The following is a 20855-nucleotide window of genomic DNA, read 5'->3' as shown; positions in this document are numbered from 1 at the left end:
AAGCAGGAGAATCACACCATTAATTATCTTATCCACCAAATGTACCCCCCTCCACTTAACCCGTTCCTGTCAACAGCATTGTCCATTCCTCCAGTTTCTCAGGCTTGAAAATATAGAGGGATCTGAGACTTCCTTCTCCCAAATCTCTGGGATCCAATCTGTCACCAAGTTCTAATATTCCCTCTTTCAATAGGTTTCTCAGGCCGTTCCCATGGCCTCCACCCTAAAGGGAGCCCTCAGCACCTCGTGGCGGGATTACTGCCAAAGCCTTCCAGCTGCTCGGTCTTTTCTCTCAAGCCCATCCCATGCTCAGCCAGATGTGTCTTCCCCAAGAAGTGCCGGACTTGGGGGCCCACAAGGGCTCCTCCGGTCTGTCTTTTGAGGCCTCCATAGTGTTGCTCCCCCACGCTCCTTCATCACACTCTGTATCAGTCAGGTTTGTCTCCTCACTGAACTCCATTTGTTTTAGGTTTGGGGGCTGGAAGGAAGGTACATTCAATTACTTCCTTTTTTAAGTCCGAATTTGAAAATGGGGAGATGGGTGGAGACTTTGTTAAGCACTGTACAAAGATGATCTCATTGGATCTTCACAATAACCCTGAGTAGGCAGACAGATGGTGATTCCCATTTTAAAAAATGGAAAAACTGAGGAAGTCAGAGGTTAAGTCACTGGCCCACTCCCTGAGTCACCCAGTTTGTAAGGCTGCATTTGAACTCAAGTCTTCCTGACTTCAGGCCTCGAGCTCTATCCATTGCACTATCTAAGTGATTTATCAGAATTGAGAAAGGGATCTTATATCAAAGAGGCAGCTTAGCCCAGTGGAGAGGGCACAGGCCTTGGAGTCAGGAAGAAAACCTGAGTTCAAATCCCATCTTAGATGTTAATTAGTTGTGTAACCTTAGGAAAATCATAACCTCTCTGGGTCTTCTCTGTAAAAAGAGACGTTTGGAGGTGAAGGCCGGCCAGCCTCTAAGGCGCATTTTGGCTCCAAAGTCTTTGATCAAAGGATGAGTGGAGGTCTACACCTAAAACAGAATTCCTTCTGTAAAATCCCAAGCAAACTTCCAATGTTCCCTTCATTGGAAAGGGAAGGCTAGCCCCTGTCAAAGCATCCTCTTCCACTTCATAGTTAGGAAACTTTCCCAGGCATCCAACCTAAATCTGCATCCAATAGATCCCGTCATTGTTGCTGGTTCAGCCCTCCAGAGAACAGAGCAGAATTCTACAACTGGAGAACTGGAAGGAACCCCCACTATGGCACACCGAGCAATGTCCTGCCCAACACTGGAAAGGGAGTAACTGGGCTGAGACAGGATTCACATTCAGGTCCTCGGACTCCACGTGCTGGCCCAGGCAGTTCCCCCAACCTGCTCTGCTCTTCCTTCTCATCTCTCCCCTTCCTACTTCTCCTTCAAGGATCAGCTGAGGTCCTATCTCTTCTGAGCAGCTCTCCCTACTAAGTGATCCTCTCTCTGCTGACCTCCTGTGCTCATCTTAGGATTCAGAGGCAGGAGGATTTTGGTAATTGCCTAGTTGAATTTCATAATTTTCTAAAGGAGAGCTTTGTCAGAAAGGCGAAGTAATTAGCCCACGTACTCAAGGCGGCAGCTCCAAGAGGGGAGGATACTAAGGTCCAGAGCACCGCCGATGTGCCCAGGGTCACCGAACTGGTGAGTGTAGGGATAGGCTTTGAACACAAGCTCTCAGATTCCAAAATCATTGGAATTTTTATTTTACCATATTTGAAGATGTTTTACAATTCTTTTAATCCCATAAGGTCAATCTCCCTATAAAATTGTGACTCTTTTCTTTCTTCCTTCTTTTTTCTTTTTTCCTTCCTTCTTTCATTCTCTCCTTCCTTCCCTCCCTTCCTTCCTTCCCTTCCTTCCTTCCATCTTTCCTTCCTTTTTCATTCCTTCCTTTCTTTCTTTTCTTCCTTTCTTTCTTTTCTTCCTTTCTTTCTTGCCTTTTTTCTCTTTCCTTCCTTTCTTCATCTTTCCTTCCCTCCCTTATCCAGCTTATCCCTTATTTAGGGGTAAGTGTCTCTGGCTCCTATTTCATCTCTCTCTCTAATTAGATGTTCTGGTCTGCCTTTCACCTGGGCTTTAGGCCTTGGTTTCTGGGAGTCCATTCAGCACCAGAGCCCACAGCTGTGGAAACCTCATGTGGATAATGGAGTATGCCCACGTCCCTCTGTCCTCTCCAAAAGAAAAGCAAATTCAAACCTAGTTGGGGGCTTAGGCCGTCCTAGCATGGCCTTGCTCTCCATGCTCCATGTGACCCGCCCTGCTCCCCAGCAGTCTTCCTCTGTACTCATCTTTTCCACTGCTTTTCAGTTCTTGGCCCCAACCTTCCCAGCAGGTTCCTGGAATTTAAAAGCCACAGGACAGAAAAGGAGGGGCTTGCTTTCTTTTGTTTGTTTGTTGGATCTCTCTGGCCATAGGCTTTGTTTTTGGCTAGGATCAGCAACACTGGGCTCCTAGCTGAAACTTGAGCTCTCAGGACTTTTTGCTGATCTTTTTCTCTCTTGATATCTTGACTCACCAAATCCCTCCTTGGTCCAGTCCATGAATAACAAGTGGGAGATAAGGAAACTGAGCCCCTGGATGTTCCAGTGGACGCCTCAGCCCCAGCATTCTGGGTCACTCTTCCCAGCAGCCCCTTATGCTCAGCTCAGACCTCATCACCCCTGCCACACCTCTTTCAGGGCCCTCTCTGTTTTTCACACTGGATTTGTGGGAGGAAATCCTTTCTGATCCTGAGTACAACCATTTGAAACCTCTCCCTGGAACCCCCTCAGCTGGGCTTTCCCACTTTCTGGGACACTGAGCCATAGGATCACCAGCTGGGAGGAACCACCCGGCCAACTCCCCTCTTCTTCATGGAAGAATTAACGCCCAGAGAACTTAAGCGATTTCAGCAACATCACACGTGGACTTTCTGATAGAAGCCATATTTAAATTCCAGGACTTTAATTCCAACGTCCCGAACTAGAGAGCTGTCTATCCAGGTGTTGTAAAACATTTGATGAGGAGGATGAAGATGATAGTGATGGAGATGATGCTGGTAAAGGGGCTGAGACTCTTCCCAAGCTGCATTTCACCCTCCATGGGCATTGAGAGGGGGATGGAAGAATCCCAACCAACAGTGACCCTATTAAAACTCAGGCTCTGTGTTTGCAGCTGTGACGGCCCCGCTGCAGCTCCCGGTGCAACGACCGGGGGATGTCCTGGAGCTGGCAGGGATGCACACACAACATCCTCAGTGTGCTCCTGGGCAATGGTGTTGGGGGTGGTGGGAGGGGGAGGCGGGGAGGCTGATCCAAGCCCATATTTTTTTGCTTCTCTGCACATTTATGTTGGCAGGGCTCCCCTGGTAAATATTAGTTTAAACTGAACACTGAAATCCTTAATCACATTGGAACAGGCACCGCATTATTCCGCTAGAAGAAGTGGGCTGGAATAGAGGGAGAGAGTGGAAGTGAGTGCTTGCAGCAAGGCTCCAAGGGTAAAGAGGAGAAAAGAGGGGGAGGGAGGCTGGGTTCTTCCCCAGACAAAGCTCCCACTTCTTCAGTGCTTCTGTGGTGCTTGCAAGAGGCGTGACCGATAGGAGGTTCTCATTTCCATTTCACAGATGGGGAAACTGAGGCACTGGGGATTAAATGATTTACCTATCACTAATTCTCTGAGCTTTTATTGGTGAGTCTTCCCCCTCAAATTACAGTATGTTCAGTTTATCCTTCTAAATGTGATAAAATTGGTCCAATCCAGTAGCACATAAATAAAATTTGCATTTACATTTACATTATTTACATTACCTTTATAGAGAGGATTTTGTCATTGCATCTCCTCTTGCCATAGCCACCTGTCCATCCTTTCCACGCCTGGCCATTCTGTGTGACTTGCTGTGCGTCCCCCTTTTCCTCTCTCATACACAGACCCCAGAGAGGAAACTCACAGCCGGGGGATTTCCCTGTCTTGACCTCCAGGAAGTAAGAAATGTTCAATTGAATTGAATATGTCCTGCCTGGGGATCTGTGGAGATGGGCCCGGCATCGAGGGCTGGATGTAAACTCCCTTTGTGATTTTGGCCAAAATGCCGGGTTTCAGTTTCTTCATCTGTAAAATGAGAGGGCCGGACTCTGGCTACAAGTCTGGGATCCCCCAGACCTTTGGGGATGTCTTCGGGATCTTCCTACACTCTGAAGCCTTCATCGCTTGGCAAGAAGACTCCATTGGTTCCCTCCAACACGGCCCCTGACTTCAGAGTGGGTCATCGGCGTGACCCCCTCACTCTATGAGGACTTGCTCAAGCTCACCCACAGTCGCCAGAATCCAGGGCCTCCCACTTCAGAGCAGCCTTTCCTCCTGAAGAATGGCCAGGTTCACAGGTTGTGTGCCTGGAGGCCCATGGGAGAGAGGACCTCAAAACGGGAGAAAGCATGGGAGTGGGAGCACAGGGAAGCAGGTCCCAGGCTGTCTGATGGAGACGTGGCCATGGGGAAAGTGAGGGAGGATCCGGTGGATTTTTAGTCGCATTATCTGCAGTCACTGAGAGAAGTTATATGTAATGAGAGGTACCAAGTGGCCTACTTTCTGCTCTGGTTTCCCTCGAAGGCATTAACATTTTTCCTCTGTGAACCAACCCAGTGGTGATTCTTGCCATTTGCAGCTGAAGAGTGAGAAGATTATATCAGCCTGCCCCAAAGGCCAGAGGATTTTAAATGCGTTTGCTCATGGAAAATCTGAGTATCTGAATTAAATGCTCCTCAAGTTTCATGTAATCACATTCTAGGAAGGCTTATTGTACAGGTTTCAAGAAAGAAAGTAAGGTGGTCGTTGAAAATGGCGCCTGGGATTATAGGGGCGCCCCTGCTCCAGAGACCAGACAATCTTAGATTTGGAGGAGCAGGAGCTCTTCTAGTCATTTTACAGAGAGCCAAAGGGAGACTGGGGATCTAAGTGACTTCCCTGATGTCTGGCCAGTAGGAAGTGGGAGAAGGAGGATTGGAATCCCTGGGGCCTGACACGGAATCCATGCTGCTCTTTGCGCCTCACTTTGGGGATCCAAATCAAGGATAAAAACATTGATCCTCCTGGCCGAGAACAGAGCCCTACTCTAGTCAGCACGGACCTGTGGTCTGGGTCCGGCCATGAGTGATCTCTGAATCGCCGGCTAACTGCACATCCCCATCCGGCTCCCCTGAAGCGACATTATCTGGGAAGTTCCTTGGCCCATGTCTGGACTTCAGCTTTCTCATCCGGCTCACGGTACTGCCTGAGTGCCAGAGTCCCCGGGACCCCGTGGGAAGAGGCTCAAGGTCTGCCTCTGAGACTTACTAGCTCTGTGGCTCAGCTATAAAACGGGGATGAAAATGCAAGGAGCGGCAGCAGTGTGCACGGAGAGATCTTGGAATCAGCACATCTGACTATGAGTCCCAATTCTGACACGGCAAGCCCCTTAACCCATCAAGGCTGTTCCTTAAAACCCGAGTGGTGGAAGCTCTGCCCTTACATGATGCTAGAAAGGCGGGCTCTGCTCCTGCTGCGCTCAGCTTTGGAGAGAGAGCACCAGCCACTGGCAGCCCATGGAGTGACGGTGGGTCAGGAGGGGCCCAATCCCCTCATTTTTCTGGGCTTAGGTTATATACAACATGGAATTTGAACCACTTGGCCCAGTGCGCCATTTTCTTTTCTTTAGGGAATATCCATATTTCCATAACATAGTACAATAATAATCATGATTGTACAGGAGACTGCAAATCCGCTGTGCACAATTTTCCATTCCTTTCAAATATCCAACAAGATTACCATAGAATTTTTTCTTTTTTTTTCTTGTTTCCTCCCACCCTGTGGAGATGACTCCTATTAGACTGTATATATATATATATATATATATATATATATATATATATATATGTATATATATATATATATATATATATGTATATATATGTATATATATGTATATGTATATGTATATGTATATATATATATATATACACATATATATGCATATATATACACATATATATATGTATATGTATATGTATATGTATATGTATATATATATAATTATCCTATACATATTTCTATTTCTCAGCCCTTTTCTGGATGCAGTTAGCATCTCCCTTCATATGCGCTTCATGTTTAATGTGGTTATTTATAATAAAATAACCCATTTGCTCAAAGTTGTTCTTAAAACGACGCTATTATTACTGCATACAACATTCTCTTGATTCTGTTCATTCGGCTCTTTGCTATTTTGTATAAGTCCTTCTTTAATTTTACATTTTAATCTAATTAATCCACTTTTATTTTATTAAATATCCTTCTCTCCCCGAAGGATCATATTCAGCTTTGCTTTTTTTCAGAATTCCGAGTTTCCTGAATGGGGATCCGGCAATCCAAAAGATCAATAGGGGATGTTTTGCCCGAGATTTCCAATTGAACGATGGAGGTTGTCTTAGGAAAAAAAGTTTTGTCTGGAAAATATGTCTTCCCCCAAAGTCTCTGGAGTCTGGGAGACCCCGAATGTCTCTTCTTTTACAGACCAAAGGGGACACAGTTTCAGTGATTATTTTACACAGTTTCACCAGTGTCAGGATCACTGACTCATTGGCCTGGATGTTTCCCATGGCTCTCATCCCTCTTTTTTATAACTCCTTCTGTCCTACAGCACAGGCTATGGAAGACCCGAGTTCAAATGCTGGCTCTGGCACTTACTTGGGCCCTCCTCTTCATATCTTCGTGTTTTGGTTTCCTCTTCTGCAAGGTGAAATAGCTGGATTTGACCTAAGCTCCCTTCTAGCTCAGAATCTGTGATCTCCATCCTCTCCTTCCCCTGTCTTTTTTTTTAATTGTTGTTGTGATGGTGGAGGAGGGCCTGAGTAATTATTACTCAGGTCAAGCTGGAAGCATCAGAGAAGAGGGAAACCAGGAAACAACAGCTATAACTTACCCAATTTGGATTTCAACATTTCCCAAGGATATAAGGCAAAGCCCACTTCAACAAAGCTAGGATCTGTGCAAAGAAAATGGAAAAGTTGCACACTGGTTTTCACTGACCAGGGAAAAGTCTAGAGAGGACTTTGAATCAAATCTCAGCCTCTGATTGTTTAACCGGTGCCCCAAGTCAAATGGAGATAATTATAGCTATGCCCTGCCCGTGTTGTAAGCCATAATGACTAGTGCATTGAGCTTTTTGGAGAAAAAAAAAAAGTCCTCTGCACACCAGGTATTATTATTGGATTAATTATAATTATTTAGCCCTCCTCTCTTCCTGCTTTGAAGAGTAGAGCAAACCAGCCTCCAGAAGTTGGAGAAGGGAGAAGCAATCTCTCCTCTGTTCCTCTTGGGGAAAGGATGGAGGCCAAAAGGGGCTGTCCTCGTCCCTTGGGGAACTGTCCAAAGGTGCAGGGGCTACCTTAGGAGGTGGGGGGTTCCCCCTCCTCAGAGTTAAGGAGAACAACAAAGATCTTTTCTCACTTTAAGGTTTGCAAGGCTCTTTGCAATGCTTATCTACTTGATCTTCTCAACCATCCTGTGGCGAAGTAGGTACACTTGTTATTCCTGCTTTACAGGTGAGAGAACCAGATGACTTATCCAGAGTCACACAGCTAGTCAGAGACTGGGACAGGGTCTGAATTCGGATCTTTGTGGCTCCAAGTGCAGCCACATTATCTTATCTGGTCCCTAGCTTCCCTGGGCTTTCCTCAAGTCTCAGCCTGAATTTTCTCACCTTTTACAACAGACCCATCTCTTGGATGTCAGTCTTCCTCCTAGCAATCATCTCCTTTTTAGCCAGAGCTGATCTTGTTTGGACGCAATTGTTTGCATATTGTCTCGCTCAGCCTGAGCATCTTGGAGATAGACTGCTGTCTTTATCTTTCTTTGTATTCCCAGGGCACAGTGCTCGGCACATAGTAGGTGCTTAATATATGCCTGCTGGTTTGATCTTATCTCATTTATCCTTCGTATATCATTCTCCCCATTTAACAGAATTGATGGGGGGGAGGGGATAGAATGACTGGACATCAGAGGAGTCAGAGACACACACAGCAAGGTATGGGATGTGGGAGGAGCTGTGGGAGAACTACCGTGGGGGATAGTGGGAAACTCCATCGGGGCTGCCCACCGGGAGGAAATAGCTGATTCTATAGAACATCTGCTGCTCTCTTCCTCTTCCTTCCCCTTCTAAAGGATCTTAACCCTCAGGGTCTTAGCCACCCACTCTCATCCTCTTCCCTCTTTTGCTCCTTTGGGCTCAACTCTATCCTTTGGACCCTCCTCCTTTTAATATCCTAGTTTGTGACCTGAAGCAGACTCTGGAGTCCATCCAATCCAGTCCCCTCAGGTTACAGAGAAGGAAATCGAGACTCAGAAAAGAAGTGATTTGACACAAAGTAAAAGAGGTAATAATAAATAGCAGACCCTGCCTAAGAGCCTGGGTGCTGTGCACATAGTAGGTACTTCACAAATGTTTACTGCTTGCCTGGACAGCTCATCCTCCATTAATCCTTTAATAGAAATGAGTTTGTCAGATTTGCTGAGGGGGGGGGGGGGGCAGGAAGTTCAAGGATGAGAAAAAGGATCTGGAGGGAGTTGTGGTACAGTGGTTAAAGCAGTCAGCAGTTTGTTTGAAGCCTGGGGTGAGGGGAACCTCAGAGACCATGCCATTTAACTAAGCCTCTAAATCTACAGAGAAGGATACTGAGGCTCAGGAAAGACCACAATTCTCTCTTTTCAGACCGAGACACTGAGGCCCAGGGATTAATCCAAGGTCCCAGTTAGCCGATGGCAGAGCCAGGCGATGAGCTCTCACCACGGTACTCCATTGCCTCTTACTAAGCAATAAGAGATGAGCTCTTACTCAGCTTGGTCAGTCAGCACCAGCTCAATGACTTTGGGCTGCTCATTTCTCCTCTGAGCCCCGCGTTTCCCCATCATGAGAACGTTGCCCAGTGATGACCTCCAAGCTCGATTCCAGTGTTTAAGTTCTGGGATTCCATGAAGGGAAAGAAGGGAGAGGGCCAGGCTACGGAGCCCAAAGTTTGGGCTACAGCAAGGCCACTGGCCCAGGCTGCACACGGGCTCCAGGCTCCTTCGTCTGTGGCTCCAGGCAAGTTAGTGCTCCTTCGGGGGCGTGGATAACTAGACAGAGGACCTGGGTTCGAATCCTGACTCTGCTTTCACTGCTGTGTGTGAGCATGGGGTGACTCCCTCACCCCCTGGGACTCAGTTTCCCTCTCTGCCAAATGAGAAGGATGGACTAGATGCCCTTGGAGTCCCCGTGCCTGCTTCCAGCCAGGATCTTATACTCTTTTCTGCATCTGCAGCCAGGATTTCCTCATGTTAGTGCCCAGAGGCCAGGCCCAGGAGAGGGAGAAGGAGGAGAGGAAGAGGAGCAACATACAGTGGGCTCTGTCTCTGTCTCTCTGCATCTGTCTGTCTCTCCTGTTCTCTCTCTCTTTTTCTTTGTCTCTGTCTCTGTCTCTCTGTCTCTATCTCTCTGCATCTGTCTGTCTCTCCTGTTCTCTCTCTCTTTTTCTTTGTCTCTGTCTCTCTATCTTTGTCTCTGTCTCTATCTCTCTGCATCTGTCTGTCTCTCCTGTTCTCTCTCTCTTTTTCTTCTGTCTCTGTCTCTATCTCTCTGCATCAGTCTGTCTCTCCTGTTCTCTCTCTTTTTCTTTGTCTCTGTCTCTGTCTCTCTGCATTAGTCTCTCTCTCTCCTGTTCTCTCTCTCTTTTTCTGTCTCTCTGTCTCTGTCTCTCTGCATCTGTCTGTCTCTCCTGTTCTCTCTCTCTTTTTCTTTGTCTCTGTCTCTCTGCATCTGTCTGTCTCTCCTGTTCTCTCTCTCTTTTTTGTCTGTCTCTCTGTCTCTGTCTCTCTGCATCTGTCTGTCTCTCCTGTTCTCTCTCTCTTTTTCTTTGTCTCTGTCTCTCTGAATCCCTGTCTCTCTCTCCTGTTCTCTCTCTCTTTTTCTTTGTCTCTGTCTCTCTGAATCCCTGTCTCTCTCTCCTGTTCTCTCTCTTTTTCTTCTTTCTTTGTCTCTGTCTCTGTCTCTCTGCATTAGTCTCTCTCTCCTGTTCTCTCTCTCTTTTTCTGTCTCTCTGTCTCTGTCTCTCTGCATCTGTCTGTCTCTCCTGTTCTCTCTCTCTTTTTCTTTGTCTCTGTCTCTCTGAATCCCTGTCTCTCTCTCCTGTTCTCTCTCTCTTTTTCTTTGTTCTCTCTCTTTTTCTTTGTTCTCTCTTTCTTTTTCTTTGTCTCTGTCTCTGTCTCTCTCTGAATCTGTCTCTCTCTGTCTCTCTCTCCTGTTCTCTCTCTCTTTTTCTGTCTTTTCTCTCTGTCTCTGTCTCTCTGCATTAGTCTCTCTCTCCTGTTCTCTCTCTTTTTCTTTGTCTCTGACTCTCTGTCAGTCTCTCTTTCCCTCTCTCCCTCCTTCCCACTCCCTGCATTTCTCCCCTGGAGCACCTTCTCTCCAGACCGGTGCTGCTCTCCGGGGATCTCACTCCACTTCTCTCCCTGCAGCTTTTCTCTAGTCTTCCTTGGGGTTCCCCCTCTCCCTGCCCCCCTAATCCGGCACCATGCCATTTCCCAGCTGCCCTTTATCTGCAGGCTCCCTCATCACCCTGTGGGCTCTGAGGGCAGGGCCTGTATTATTAGCTGCTGTCTGTGTGCCCACTTTTAGCAGAGCGCCCAGCAGCTGGAACCCCTTCAGTGTGTCTCTTACAGACTTCTCACTGAGGCCTGGTGGCCGGGCCCCTTTCCCCGGGCCCTTCTTCTCTTGTCTCTGATCCTCTGACTGGAGAAGCTCGAGAGTCCCTCCTCATTCCCCAGCCTCGGCTCCAGCTTCCCGCTGGCATTTCCGAGGCCTTGGCACTGGGAGAGCCCCAGGGCCCCCAGAGCCAGACCCAGCCTCCTTCCCTGCCAGACCAGCGCCAGGGCCTCTAAAGCCTCAGAAGGCCTGTTTTGCCCTTGCCAACGTCGGCCGGGGCGCAGGCCAGGTGGAGGCAGGGAGGCTGGCGGGCCTTTGGGCAGCTGGCGCGCCCGCTGCTGGCTATTCTGGGTCAGAGCCAGGCTGGAGGGGGGAGGGGAGGGTCTGGGCCGGTGGCAGCTTCTGCCAAAGCGCATCTGCCGCCGGGATTACAGCGCTTCTTGGAGGAAACCCGAGCCTCCAGAGGCGAAATCTGACAGATCACCTTTCACTCGCTTTGCATATCAGCCCCTTCAAAAGGCCGGGGCAGGGGGCCAGCCGGGGGGCTCGGGCTGCGGGCGGCTGCGCTGAGAGCCGGGAGGCAGCCACGCCAGGGAGGCTGCTCGCCCCTGCCCCTCAGCCTCCCTCGCTCCCGGGGGGAGGCAGCCGGGGGGCCCAGATACGAGCCGGGAGGTTTCTAGAGGCAGGAGAGAGCCGGCTGAGGCAGCCCGGGAGAGAAGCCAGGAGGCAGGAGGGAGGAAGGTATGTGGCAGTCCCTGCAGGGCGGCTCGGGGAGCATCGCCGGCCGCCCCAGCCCTGGGACCCGGACAGAGGAAGTCACCTCCTGCGGTTTGGGCGGTTTGCACCGTATGACATACAGGAAACCGAATTTGAACTCCTGTTTATACTGAAGTTTGCTCTTGTTCGGGGGTAAACAAAACCACCTATTCTCTGAAACTGGTGGCAGTGGCCAGGGGATTACTGTCAATTCAACCAAAAAAAGGGGGGGGGACTGTTTTTTCTTCCTGGGGGCTTTGAATGCCATACTCATTAGGTTATTCACCTGATTTCCAGTTCAACACTTCAGCCCTTAGCGCAGTGCCTGGCATACAGTAGGTGCTTAATAAATGCTTCGACTCGAAACTGTTAGGGGAGAACTGACAGGAAGGTGAGCAGACTGTGTGTCTGGTTCCATTTGCCTTCCAGTGTACAATTAGAACGTTGGATGGCATGATCTCTCTGATCTCTCAAGTCTCTTCCTGCTGGGAGTGCCCCAAATTACCCAGAGGGCACCAAATTACCCAGAGGGTAGCACTTTTCCTGAAGTTTGCTCTTAGTTTATGCCTCCCCCCTTTTTAGGACGTTTTATCATTTCATTCATATCTGCTTTATGGTTGTCAAGTTTATTTCCCCCAGGCCTCCTTCAGGCAGGGCTGTGTGTACGGAATCCTCATGTTACCTTTTTTGGGGAGAGGAAGGAGGGAAGGGAGTGGGCAGCCAGCCCGAGATGGCCAGCGCTGGGGGGCAGGGAGATTTCCCCCCACCTCTGTGTAGTGTCTCGGTGAGTTGAGGGAAAGTATTGAGGCTCTCAGGCCTCAGACTCCTAAAATGTCTAACCCAATGGTCTCTGGGATATCTCCCAGTGTTCAATCTAGGACCCTACGGCTGCCATTCAAAACCCAGCTCTGTTACTTATAATGTGTGATGCTGGTTCTCTCTGGGCTGAGTTTCCTCATCTGTAGAATGAAAAGAATAGACTCTACTGTGCTTAAGGTCTCTCCCAGCTTTAAATCTCTGATCCCATTGCAAACTGAGTGACTTGGCTAAGGTCACATGGCTACTATAAATCAGAGGCAGGGCTTGGACCCATTTCTCCAATAGGCTGCCCTGTCTCTCTTGCTTTAACAGCCCATCAATCCCTAGACTTTAGAGCTGGAAGGGACCTCGGAGCATCTCTCCTCTGGTCTAGGCAGGTAATCGGCCTTCTTTTCATCAGACTCATTTTGGCGTAGACGTTTGGAGAGCCATTTACTGACGGGCATTTCCCCTTCCCGCAGCCCACTCTCCAGACATAGGGTCATGCTGGGTTCTGCCTTTCTCTGTCTGACCTCCCCTTGCCTCAGTAGTTCCTAGAAAGAAGTGTCCTCTGCCTCTACCTGGGATATGGCGTCAGAGCTGGGGCAAATAGCAGAGAATAGCTTGCCCAATCTTCCCCTCTTGGTTCCTCCCAGCCTTTTACAAAGGAGGAAATTGTGACCCTCAGAGGATGGGAGACTTGCTCAAGGTTCCACGTGTGGTAAATGGCATCGAAGAGATGCAGACGCATTGGCCAATCCGTGCTTTCTCGCCTGCTCGTGGGAACGTGGGCTGCCTTATCTCGGTCATCCCCTTCAGGAAGATTTCCTGGATGTGTCACTCTAGAAGGACCCTTTGCTCCCACCAGCATGTCAAAGTCTCGGTGTAATCAGCACCTCTGGGTGCTTCTCAGCTAGTCCAACCATCTCACTTTACAGATTGAGAAACCGAGGCCCAGAGAGACATCACTTGGTCAAACTTGTTCAATCTGGGGAGTAAGATTTGAACCCGGGTCCTCTAGTTTCAGAGCATTTCCTTCCCCTGTATGATGTTGCCCTCCACATTTGTTGATTTACTAATAAAAACTGTCATTTAGATAAAACTTTGAGGTTTTCAAAGCATTTTACATTCACCATCTCACTTGATCCTCTCAACTACCCTGGAGGGGAACCAGTCGTGTTCTCGTTCTACTTTAGAGATGAAGAAGCTGAGACTCAGTTGCACACTGAGTGTGTGAAGCTAATTGGACTCAAGCCTTCCTGCTTCAAAGTCTGGCTCCCCAGCCACCATCCCATACCCCACTGAAAGGGACTATTCCATTACCAAGTGTCTTCTCTAAACTGAATTTCTTCTTCTCCTCTAGCGTGGCACTCTGCATGGATGTTTGTTGAATGACTGAATGAACACGCTCATGCATTTTGGAATTTGAAATCAAATGCTTGTAGAACATAGTAGGACATAGAATTGGAGCTAGAAGACCTGTTCGGGGTCATGGAGGCTCCCAGAAATTCACCTTAAAACAGACTTCCTGCTCTGCACATCAGCCAAGATGCCTCCAAATGGCAAGAGCCAGTGGGCCCCATTTATCCCGTCTCTCTCATATGTTGAATATGTCACATGTCTCTCCTATGTTGTCATCATACATGGATGCTCTGCCTCCACCGGCTTGTGAGCTTTGGGAGAGCAGGGACGGCTTTCACCTTTCTCTGGCTTAGCCCATCAGTCACTTGGGGAATGCTTATTGACCGAAGATCTATGGAAGGGGCTCTGAGAAGAAAGGAAGATTAATGCTCTGGGTCGGGGGGAGGGCGTTATACCAATCCTTCTGGATTAATCATTGGAATTTTGCAAGAACCTGGCTCAGTGGGCCCCGTTTTCTGTCCAGGGGATCCAGGTACACGCTGGAGCGATGCAGAGAGAATGTTACCTAACCAGATGTTCCAGCCGCTTTTGGTCTGCCTGTGCGACTTTTATACTTGCACAGATGTCTATGCTTTGCTTTCTCCTGCAGAGGAGAAACTTAGAATTTTGTCTTTCCCCTTCCTCTCCAGCATACTAGCCTGCACACAGTAGGTACTTAATAAATGTTTGTTGAGCAGCTCACACAGCCTATGGCTGCTTTCTCCAGCAGAGGAAAGCAGGCATTTAGGAGTTTGTCTCTGTCCCCTTCCGCTCTAGCATACTGGCCTGCACACAGTAGGTACTTAATAATGTTCGTTGCTCAGTTGATGAATGGAGAATTCTACCAGGCCCGGGCACCTGGCAGAACTGAGCGTGGTTACGCTGAGATCAGGAAGCATCCCTCGAAGTGATTTTCCCGGCGGGGGGGGGGGGGGGGGCCATAAATGGGAACAGTTGCTCGCTGTTGTTGCTCTTTTATTGCACCCCGAGGACTCGGTCCCGCACAAAAGCCCCTTGTTGTGCGGAGCCGCTCGGGAAACGTCCCCCAAGGTGCCTTTAAAGGCAGCGGGGCGAGGCCGGGCCGGGACAGCGCCAGGAGCACGGGGCCGGGGCCCTCCCAGCTCCCGGGTGAGAATCCAGTTCGCGCTTTCCCCGAGCCCCGGCCCCGGGAGGGGAGACTCAAGTTCCCTCTTTGTCGGGGGATGAGGGGCTCCCCGGGCTCCGGGCCGGCCCCTTGCCAGCTCCAGGCCCCGCCGCCTCCCAGCGTCCCCCGCCGGCACGGGCCCCTTCGTTAGCCCTGGCTCTCCGGGAAGGGGAGGGGGCCTGAGACTTTGTCAGGGCCGCTGCGGAGGCAGGGAGGGGGCCGGGGAGGCCGAGCCTCCACAGCCCCGGGCCGCTCTTCTCCCTTCGCGGCGCAGAGCGCGTGGCCGCCCGCTTCTCCCTTCTCGGCCCCCGGTCCTCTCCAAGTGACATCACCGCGCCCCGGGCTGCTGAGGCTCGGAGAAAGGTCGGGGGAGGAAGGGGCGGGGAGGCAGCGGGGCCTCGCCGGCCTCCGGGCCTCCGCGGTGCTATGCAGATGAGGCCGGCGGCCCGCCTCCTTCCCGCCTCCTCCCCCGGGCCGCGAGCTCGGCGGCGTCCCAGGCCGGCCAGGGGGCGGGCGCCGGGCCCGCATTGGCCGAGGAGCGTCCCGGGCGCGGCCCCCGGGGCCTCTAGTCCGCCCCCCGCGCGCGGAGCGCCAGACGGGAGGCCGGCCTCATGATGAAGGAGCGCTGCGGGCCGTCCGGCAGCGCGAGCCTCAGCCCCGCGGCCATGGCCAGCCTGCAGACGCCTAACTACATGTCCGTGTGCTTGTTTGCAGACGAGTCCTGCCAGAAGTTGGCCATGGAGACCCTGGAGGAGCTCGACTGGTGCCTGGACCAGCTGGAGACCATCCAGACGTACCGCTCCGTCAGCGAGATGGCCTCCAACAAGGTAGGCGGCCGGCCCCGCGGCCCCGGGGAGCCCTCTCTGCCCCTCGGACCCTTACCGGACCCGGGCCGGCTGGCTGACAGCTCCCGCCCGCCGGCCTTCTCCCGGGGGACCCGGGCAGCGGCCTCCCTGCCTCCCCTGCTCGCGTCCCCTCAGTTTGCTCCTTAGGAGGGAGCCGCTCCCCTCCCGGCCGAAGGCAGCTCCTCGGCGGAGCCCCGGAGCCCCCAGCGAGGGGAGCCCCCAGCGAGGGGAGTCGGCAGGGAGGGGAGTCGGCAGGGAGGGGAGCCCCCAGCGAGGGGAGTCGGCAGGGAGGGAGGGATTCGCTGCTGCCTGACTTCACTTAAGCCATTGGAGTGGGAGCTTGCGAGCCCGGAGACGGGCGCTTCCCCGGCCAGGGCTTCCCCACACTTGCGGGGCGCGTTTTAAAAAGTCCGGCCGCGGCGGCCCGGAGCAGAGGGGGATGCGCCGTGGGCCCAAGTCCCCGGGGGGGGGGGGGCTTGAAATGAGAGTTTCCTGCCCACAAAGGACTCCTGTGTTGTAAATCCCCCAACAAAACTTCTCCCTGGTAGGGCTTTAATTAGGGGGGTCATTATATCATTTGTTTAATTAACACCCAGGCTTGCCCTGCTAATTTATGGAGCCGGGATGGCAAGCTCTAGTTGTCTCTGCTCTGGGGAAGGCTCACTTCCATACCTGGACGGGGGGGGGGGGGGGGGGGCGGGCTTGGAGGTCCCCCCGCCCCCCCACGGTGCGATGTCTCCACGCCCAGGCCCCCCGGCCCGGAAGTTTAATCTGTCATCTCTGGGGGCACCCGGTGGGTTCCAGCCCACACCTGCAGGGGATTCTCCCGGCATGCTCTGTGTGCGGCTCTCTCCTGAGCATATCCTGGGGGGCAGATGCCACCCAAGTGGTCTGGGCGTTGTTGGGGGTCGGCTCCCAGGAGGGGAGGGAGCTGTGAGTGTCCTGCGGGAGCCGGCTTGTTTACTAGACGGGGATGAGCTGCTTGCAAGGTGGTGAGTTACCCATGCCCGGAGGTATTCAAGTGGGAGTAGTTCAATGGCTGGTGGGGACGATGCGGTAGGAGGGTTTCTAAGAACTGGTTGGGGGAGAAAGCTTTGTTTTAGCAAGTTCCTGTAAGTGATTCTGGCACTGGCTCTTTTGGTAGAAAGAAGGGACGCTTGTGATAAGCTGAGAACAGTTTGCATTTGAGTTGTTCTGTGAGCACGGTTGATTTTTTGCCTTGATCCCTTCCCTGCCCCCATTTTATAGACCAAAAAACTGAGGTTGAGCCTCCCAAGGAGGTGCAGTGACTAAGGAGCAGCCCGGCCCCAGACTCCCAACCCTGCTTTGTACTTCAGCCCTTCGGTTTCCAGATAAAAGTCTGGGCTCCCTCAGGCCTGAGAGGAGACTTCTGTGTAAATGAGGGACTTTCACAGATAGTCATCCGCCCACATGCCTGTGGTCCCGGTACTCAGACAGAGCTTCCTCTGGGCAAGTCACGGTGCAAGGGGGCTGAAAGGCAGAAGAACGCTCAAACCTCTGTGTGTGTGTGTGTGTGTGCATGTGTGTGTATGTGTGTGTTTGTGTGTGTGTTTGTTTGTGTGTATGTGTGTGTTTGTGTGTGTTTTGTGTGTGTGTTTGTGTGTATGTGTGTATGTGTGTGTGTTTTGTGTGTGTGTGTTTTGTGTGTATGTGTGTGTTTGTGTGTTTTGTGTGTGTGTTTGTGTGTATGTGTGTGTTTGTGTATGTGTTTGTGTGTGTTTGTGTGTGTATGTGTGTATATGTGTTTGTGTGTATGTGTGTGTGTATGTGTGTGTTTGTGCGTGTGTTTGTGTGTGTGTGTGTGGAAGGGGAGGAGTCATGCACAAAGGGAACCGCATTTACTCTGCTTAGGGCCTCAGTTTCCCTGTTTGTGCAGCAAGCAGTTCGGACCTTCTAGCATTTTGCAGACTGCTGTTAGAATTGAAAGGGACCGTGGTGATCAACTGGCGTTGACTTTGAGAAAGTGGGACCTCCGAGAGGGGCAGTGACTTTCCTAAACACTCAGCTTGACTCTCAAATCGTGGCCGTTCTTTGGGGTCTTTGCTGCCTTGCATGGAAAGCTCGTTGCCTCCAGGTCCTCTTATTGTAAACCCCACAGTCCTATCCAGACTTCCACTGGCTTGTTTTGCTTTGTTTGGGGGGAGGCAGCAGTTTGCAGTTTTCCTGGGAGTCTTCATAAATGTGATGGATGGATGGATGGATGGGTGAATGGATGGGGGGGGTGGATGGATGGATGGGTGAATGGATGGGGGGGGTGGATGGATGGATGGGTGAATGGATGGGTGGGGGGGTGGGTGGATGGATGGGTGAATGGATGGGGGGGGTGGATGGATGGATGGGTGAATGGATGGGTGGGGGGGTGGATGGATGGATGGGTGAATGGATGGATGGGGGGGGGTGGATGGATAAATAGATAGAAGATGGATGACTCTCCTGCCTCACGACTCATGCTGCTGCCGCTGCTGCTCCAGCGAGTCAGCGATCCTGGCCTCCTGCATTGTGTCCAGTTTCCGATCTTCTGCAATAGCAGCAGCTGTGCAGGAAACAATGAAAGTTAACTAGCGCTCCAGCACTCCGCAAACGCCTCATGCTTCAGGCTGGCCGACAGATGTCAGGGCAGGAGACTCTCCTGGGCTCTCTGTGCCCCAGCCAAGAAGGGCCCATGGAAGCCACAGTCCACTGAAATGGCCCCACCAGCTTGGCAGCCAGTCAGGAAAATCTGAGTTCTAATCCTGTCTCAGACAAGGTCTGGTGGTGTGATCCTGGGCCGGTCACTTCAGTTCCCTTCTGTGAAATGAGAGCTTTAGACTAGAGGACCCCTAATGCTCCTTCCGGTTCCAAATCTGGAATTTCGATTCCAATCTCCTGGCAGAGGGCAGGAATGACCCATGATTTCCGCCACTGGATTTTTTTTTCAAAGTCTAAATTAGCCAGAGGATTGTTAAAACTTCTAGAGAAGCTTCAAAGTTTAGAAGAAAAATCCCTAATGACTGAATAAAGAATGATTCAATGTCATAAAAAACCATGAACTAATCAGGCAAAAACACTTCCCTCACACATATGATGACTCCAAAGTGGATGGACCGGCCTGGGAGAGAATGGGGGAGAAGGGGGCAAGGGAAGTAGTGGGTTGAGGATTCTGGAGAGGGGCCTCTCATCCTCACCAGCTGGACGAGGACACCGGGATCCCTTCCAAGTCTGGCAGCAACCATGACAGATGACACAGTGGCCTTTCTTCTGTATTATACACTGCATGTGGCATCCTAGGCAGAGCTAGAGGGAACCCGAGAGGCCATGTAGCACAATTTTCTCATGTTACAGAAAGGGAAACTGAGGCCCAGGGAGGTCAAATGAATAGCCCAGAGTCATATAGGTAGTATCAGAGGATTCGATTTTTTTTTTTCTGGAAGTGTATCAAGCAAGGGGAGTTAAGTGTCACACTCAGAATCAGGAAGGAAGAGATGAGTTCAAATCTTGCTTCTGAAACTGTTTAACTGTGTGTGTGTGTGTGTGTGTGTGTGTGTGTGTGTTTGTGTGTGTGTGTGTGTGTGTGTGTGTGTGTGTGTTCAGGAAAGTACCTGAACCTATTTCTGCTTCAATTTTCTCATCAGTAAAATGGGGCTCATAGTACCGACCTACCTTACAAGATGGTTGTGAGAATTATGGGAAATGACGAAAAGTTCTTCTCAGACTTTACTTCAGTGTCATATAAATGCTCACTGATAGAATTTAGTACCTTCTCTGTGGCAGGTATACATTTGCCCACTCCTGGGAATTGATTATATTTGTTTCATGTCATCCACAATACTTAGTTACTCTCGGAATAAGAAAGCCAGAGTTGTGGAGCTGGGGAATATTTGCAAACTTTAAGATGCTATCTGAATGTTAATTATTATTGTCCTTGTGATGTTGACGTTGGTGATGATGATGGTTGGGGATGATGAGGAGGAGGAGGCAGCTAGGTGGCGCCATGTGCCCAGAGTCACCCCTGGAGTCAGAAAGACTCCTCTTCCTCAGTTCAAATCTGGCTTCTGACGCTAGCTGTGGGATCCCGCCTGCCTCAGTTTCCTCAACCTTAAAATGAACTGGACAAGGAAATGGCAAATCACTCCAGTATCTTTGCCAAGAAACGGGGTAATGAGGAGTTAGCGACACAACTGAAGAAAATGACTGGCCAGGGACTAGTTATAATGGTGATCATTGCATGGAGTTCCCAGTCAGTCGTCGCCGCCCTCCAGGTCTCCACAGAGCCCGGACAGAGTGTTTTACACACTCTGAAGGGCCACTGGGGATTCTCCCCATGGAGTGAGCCGTGGACAACCGGCCCGTGATCTATGCGGCGTTCCCATTGTGGAGGTTATGGTGTCTATGGTATCTAGTGTATAGTTTACATGTGGTCTTTATATGGTGTACATAGTTTATATGGTGACATAATATCTATCACCAACCTGATGGTGATAATAATGTTTTATTGGCTCACAACAACTCCAAGCAAGTACTGTCGTGCCCACGATACAGATGAGAAAACTGAGGCTCAATGTAAGTGACTATCCCAGGGTCACAAAACTAATGGATGTTAGAGACCGAGATGGTTGACTCCCTATCCAGGGCTCTTGTAGAAGGAAGAGGAGATGTCATCTTCACCCTCTTGATCCCTTCAATGGGAAGTGCCCTTCAGAGCGGCAGAAATCCTGGGTTTTGTGGCACCTCCACTCCCCGTGGCCACGCCTGAGACCAGGATCTGGCCACAGACCAAATGGCTTTGAGCATGATCTCAGAGGAAGGTCCCCTGATGGCTTTTGCAGCTGAGGCAGCTGCCCCTCCCCGAATTATAGAGATGAAGACATTAAATAGCCGGAATATATTCAGCTCCTTTTCTGACGCTGTGGCATTGTCTTTCAAGGTGCAAAAGGATGTCGGGAGAGCCCGAGCCAAGTGCTCAAGGGCCGCAGAGGCGTCACAGGGCTTACTGATTTCTAGCTTTCAATGGTCCGTCCCCTTCTGAGCAGAGGAACCGGCTAGGCCTCCAAGCCAAGTCAGCCCATTGGAGCCTCGTGGGCCACAGCGTTGCTGTTTTCAAAACAGGATGTGTAAGCTCCCCACTAGAAAAGGGGAACGGAAAGTGAGCCGGGAGGAAAAGGAAGAAAGCAAGCCGGCCCGCTGGCATGAATCC

At 50.8% G+C, this 20855-nt stretch overlaps 1 protein-coding gene across 5 annotated transcripts in view; it reads left to right on the top strand.

Annotated features, from left to right (window-relative positions):
* Nucleotides 1–20855, top strand: part of PDE4B (phosphodiesterase 4B) — a 667172-nt gene that overhangs the window by 605297 nt on the left and 41020 nt on the right. For all 5 annotated transcript variants that reach the window (XM_074265715.1, XM_074265720.1, XM_074265718.1 and 2 more), the window contains one exon: nucleotides 15531–15643. In XM_074265715.1, coding sequence (XP_074121816.1) covers nucleotides 15531–15643 — 113 coding nt within the window. The remainder of the gene's footprint in view (nucleotides 1–15530; nucleotides 15644–20855) is intronic.

This window comes from Sminthopsis crassicaudata, chromosome 4 (assembly GCF_048593235.1).
Source record: "Sminthopsis crassicaudata isolate SCR6 chromosome 4, ASM4859323v1, whole genome shotgun sequence".
NCBI classification, from domain to species: Eukaryota; Metazoa; Chordata; class Mammalia; order Dasyuromorphia; family Dasyuridae; genus Sminthopsis; species Sminthopsis crassicaudata.
This window is presented reverse-complemented; position numbering and strand designations above follow the sequence as displayed.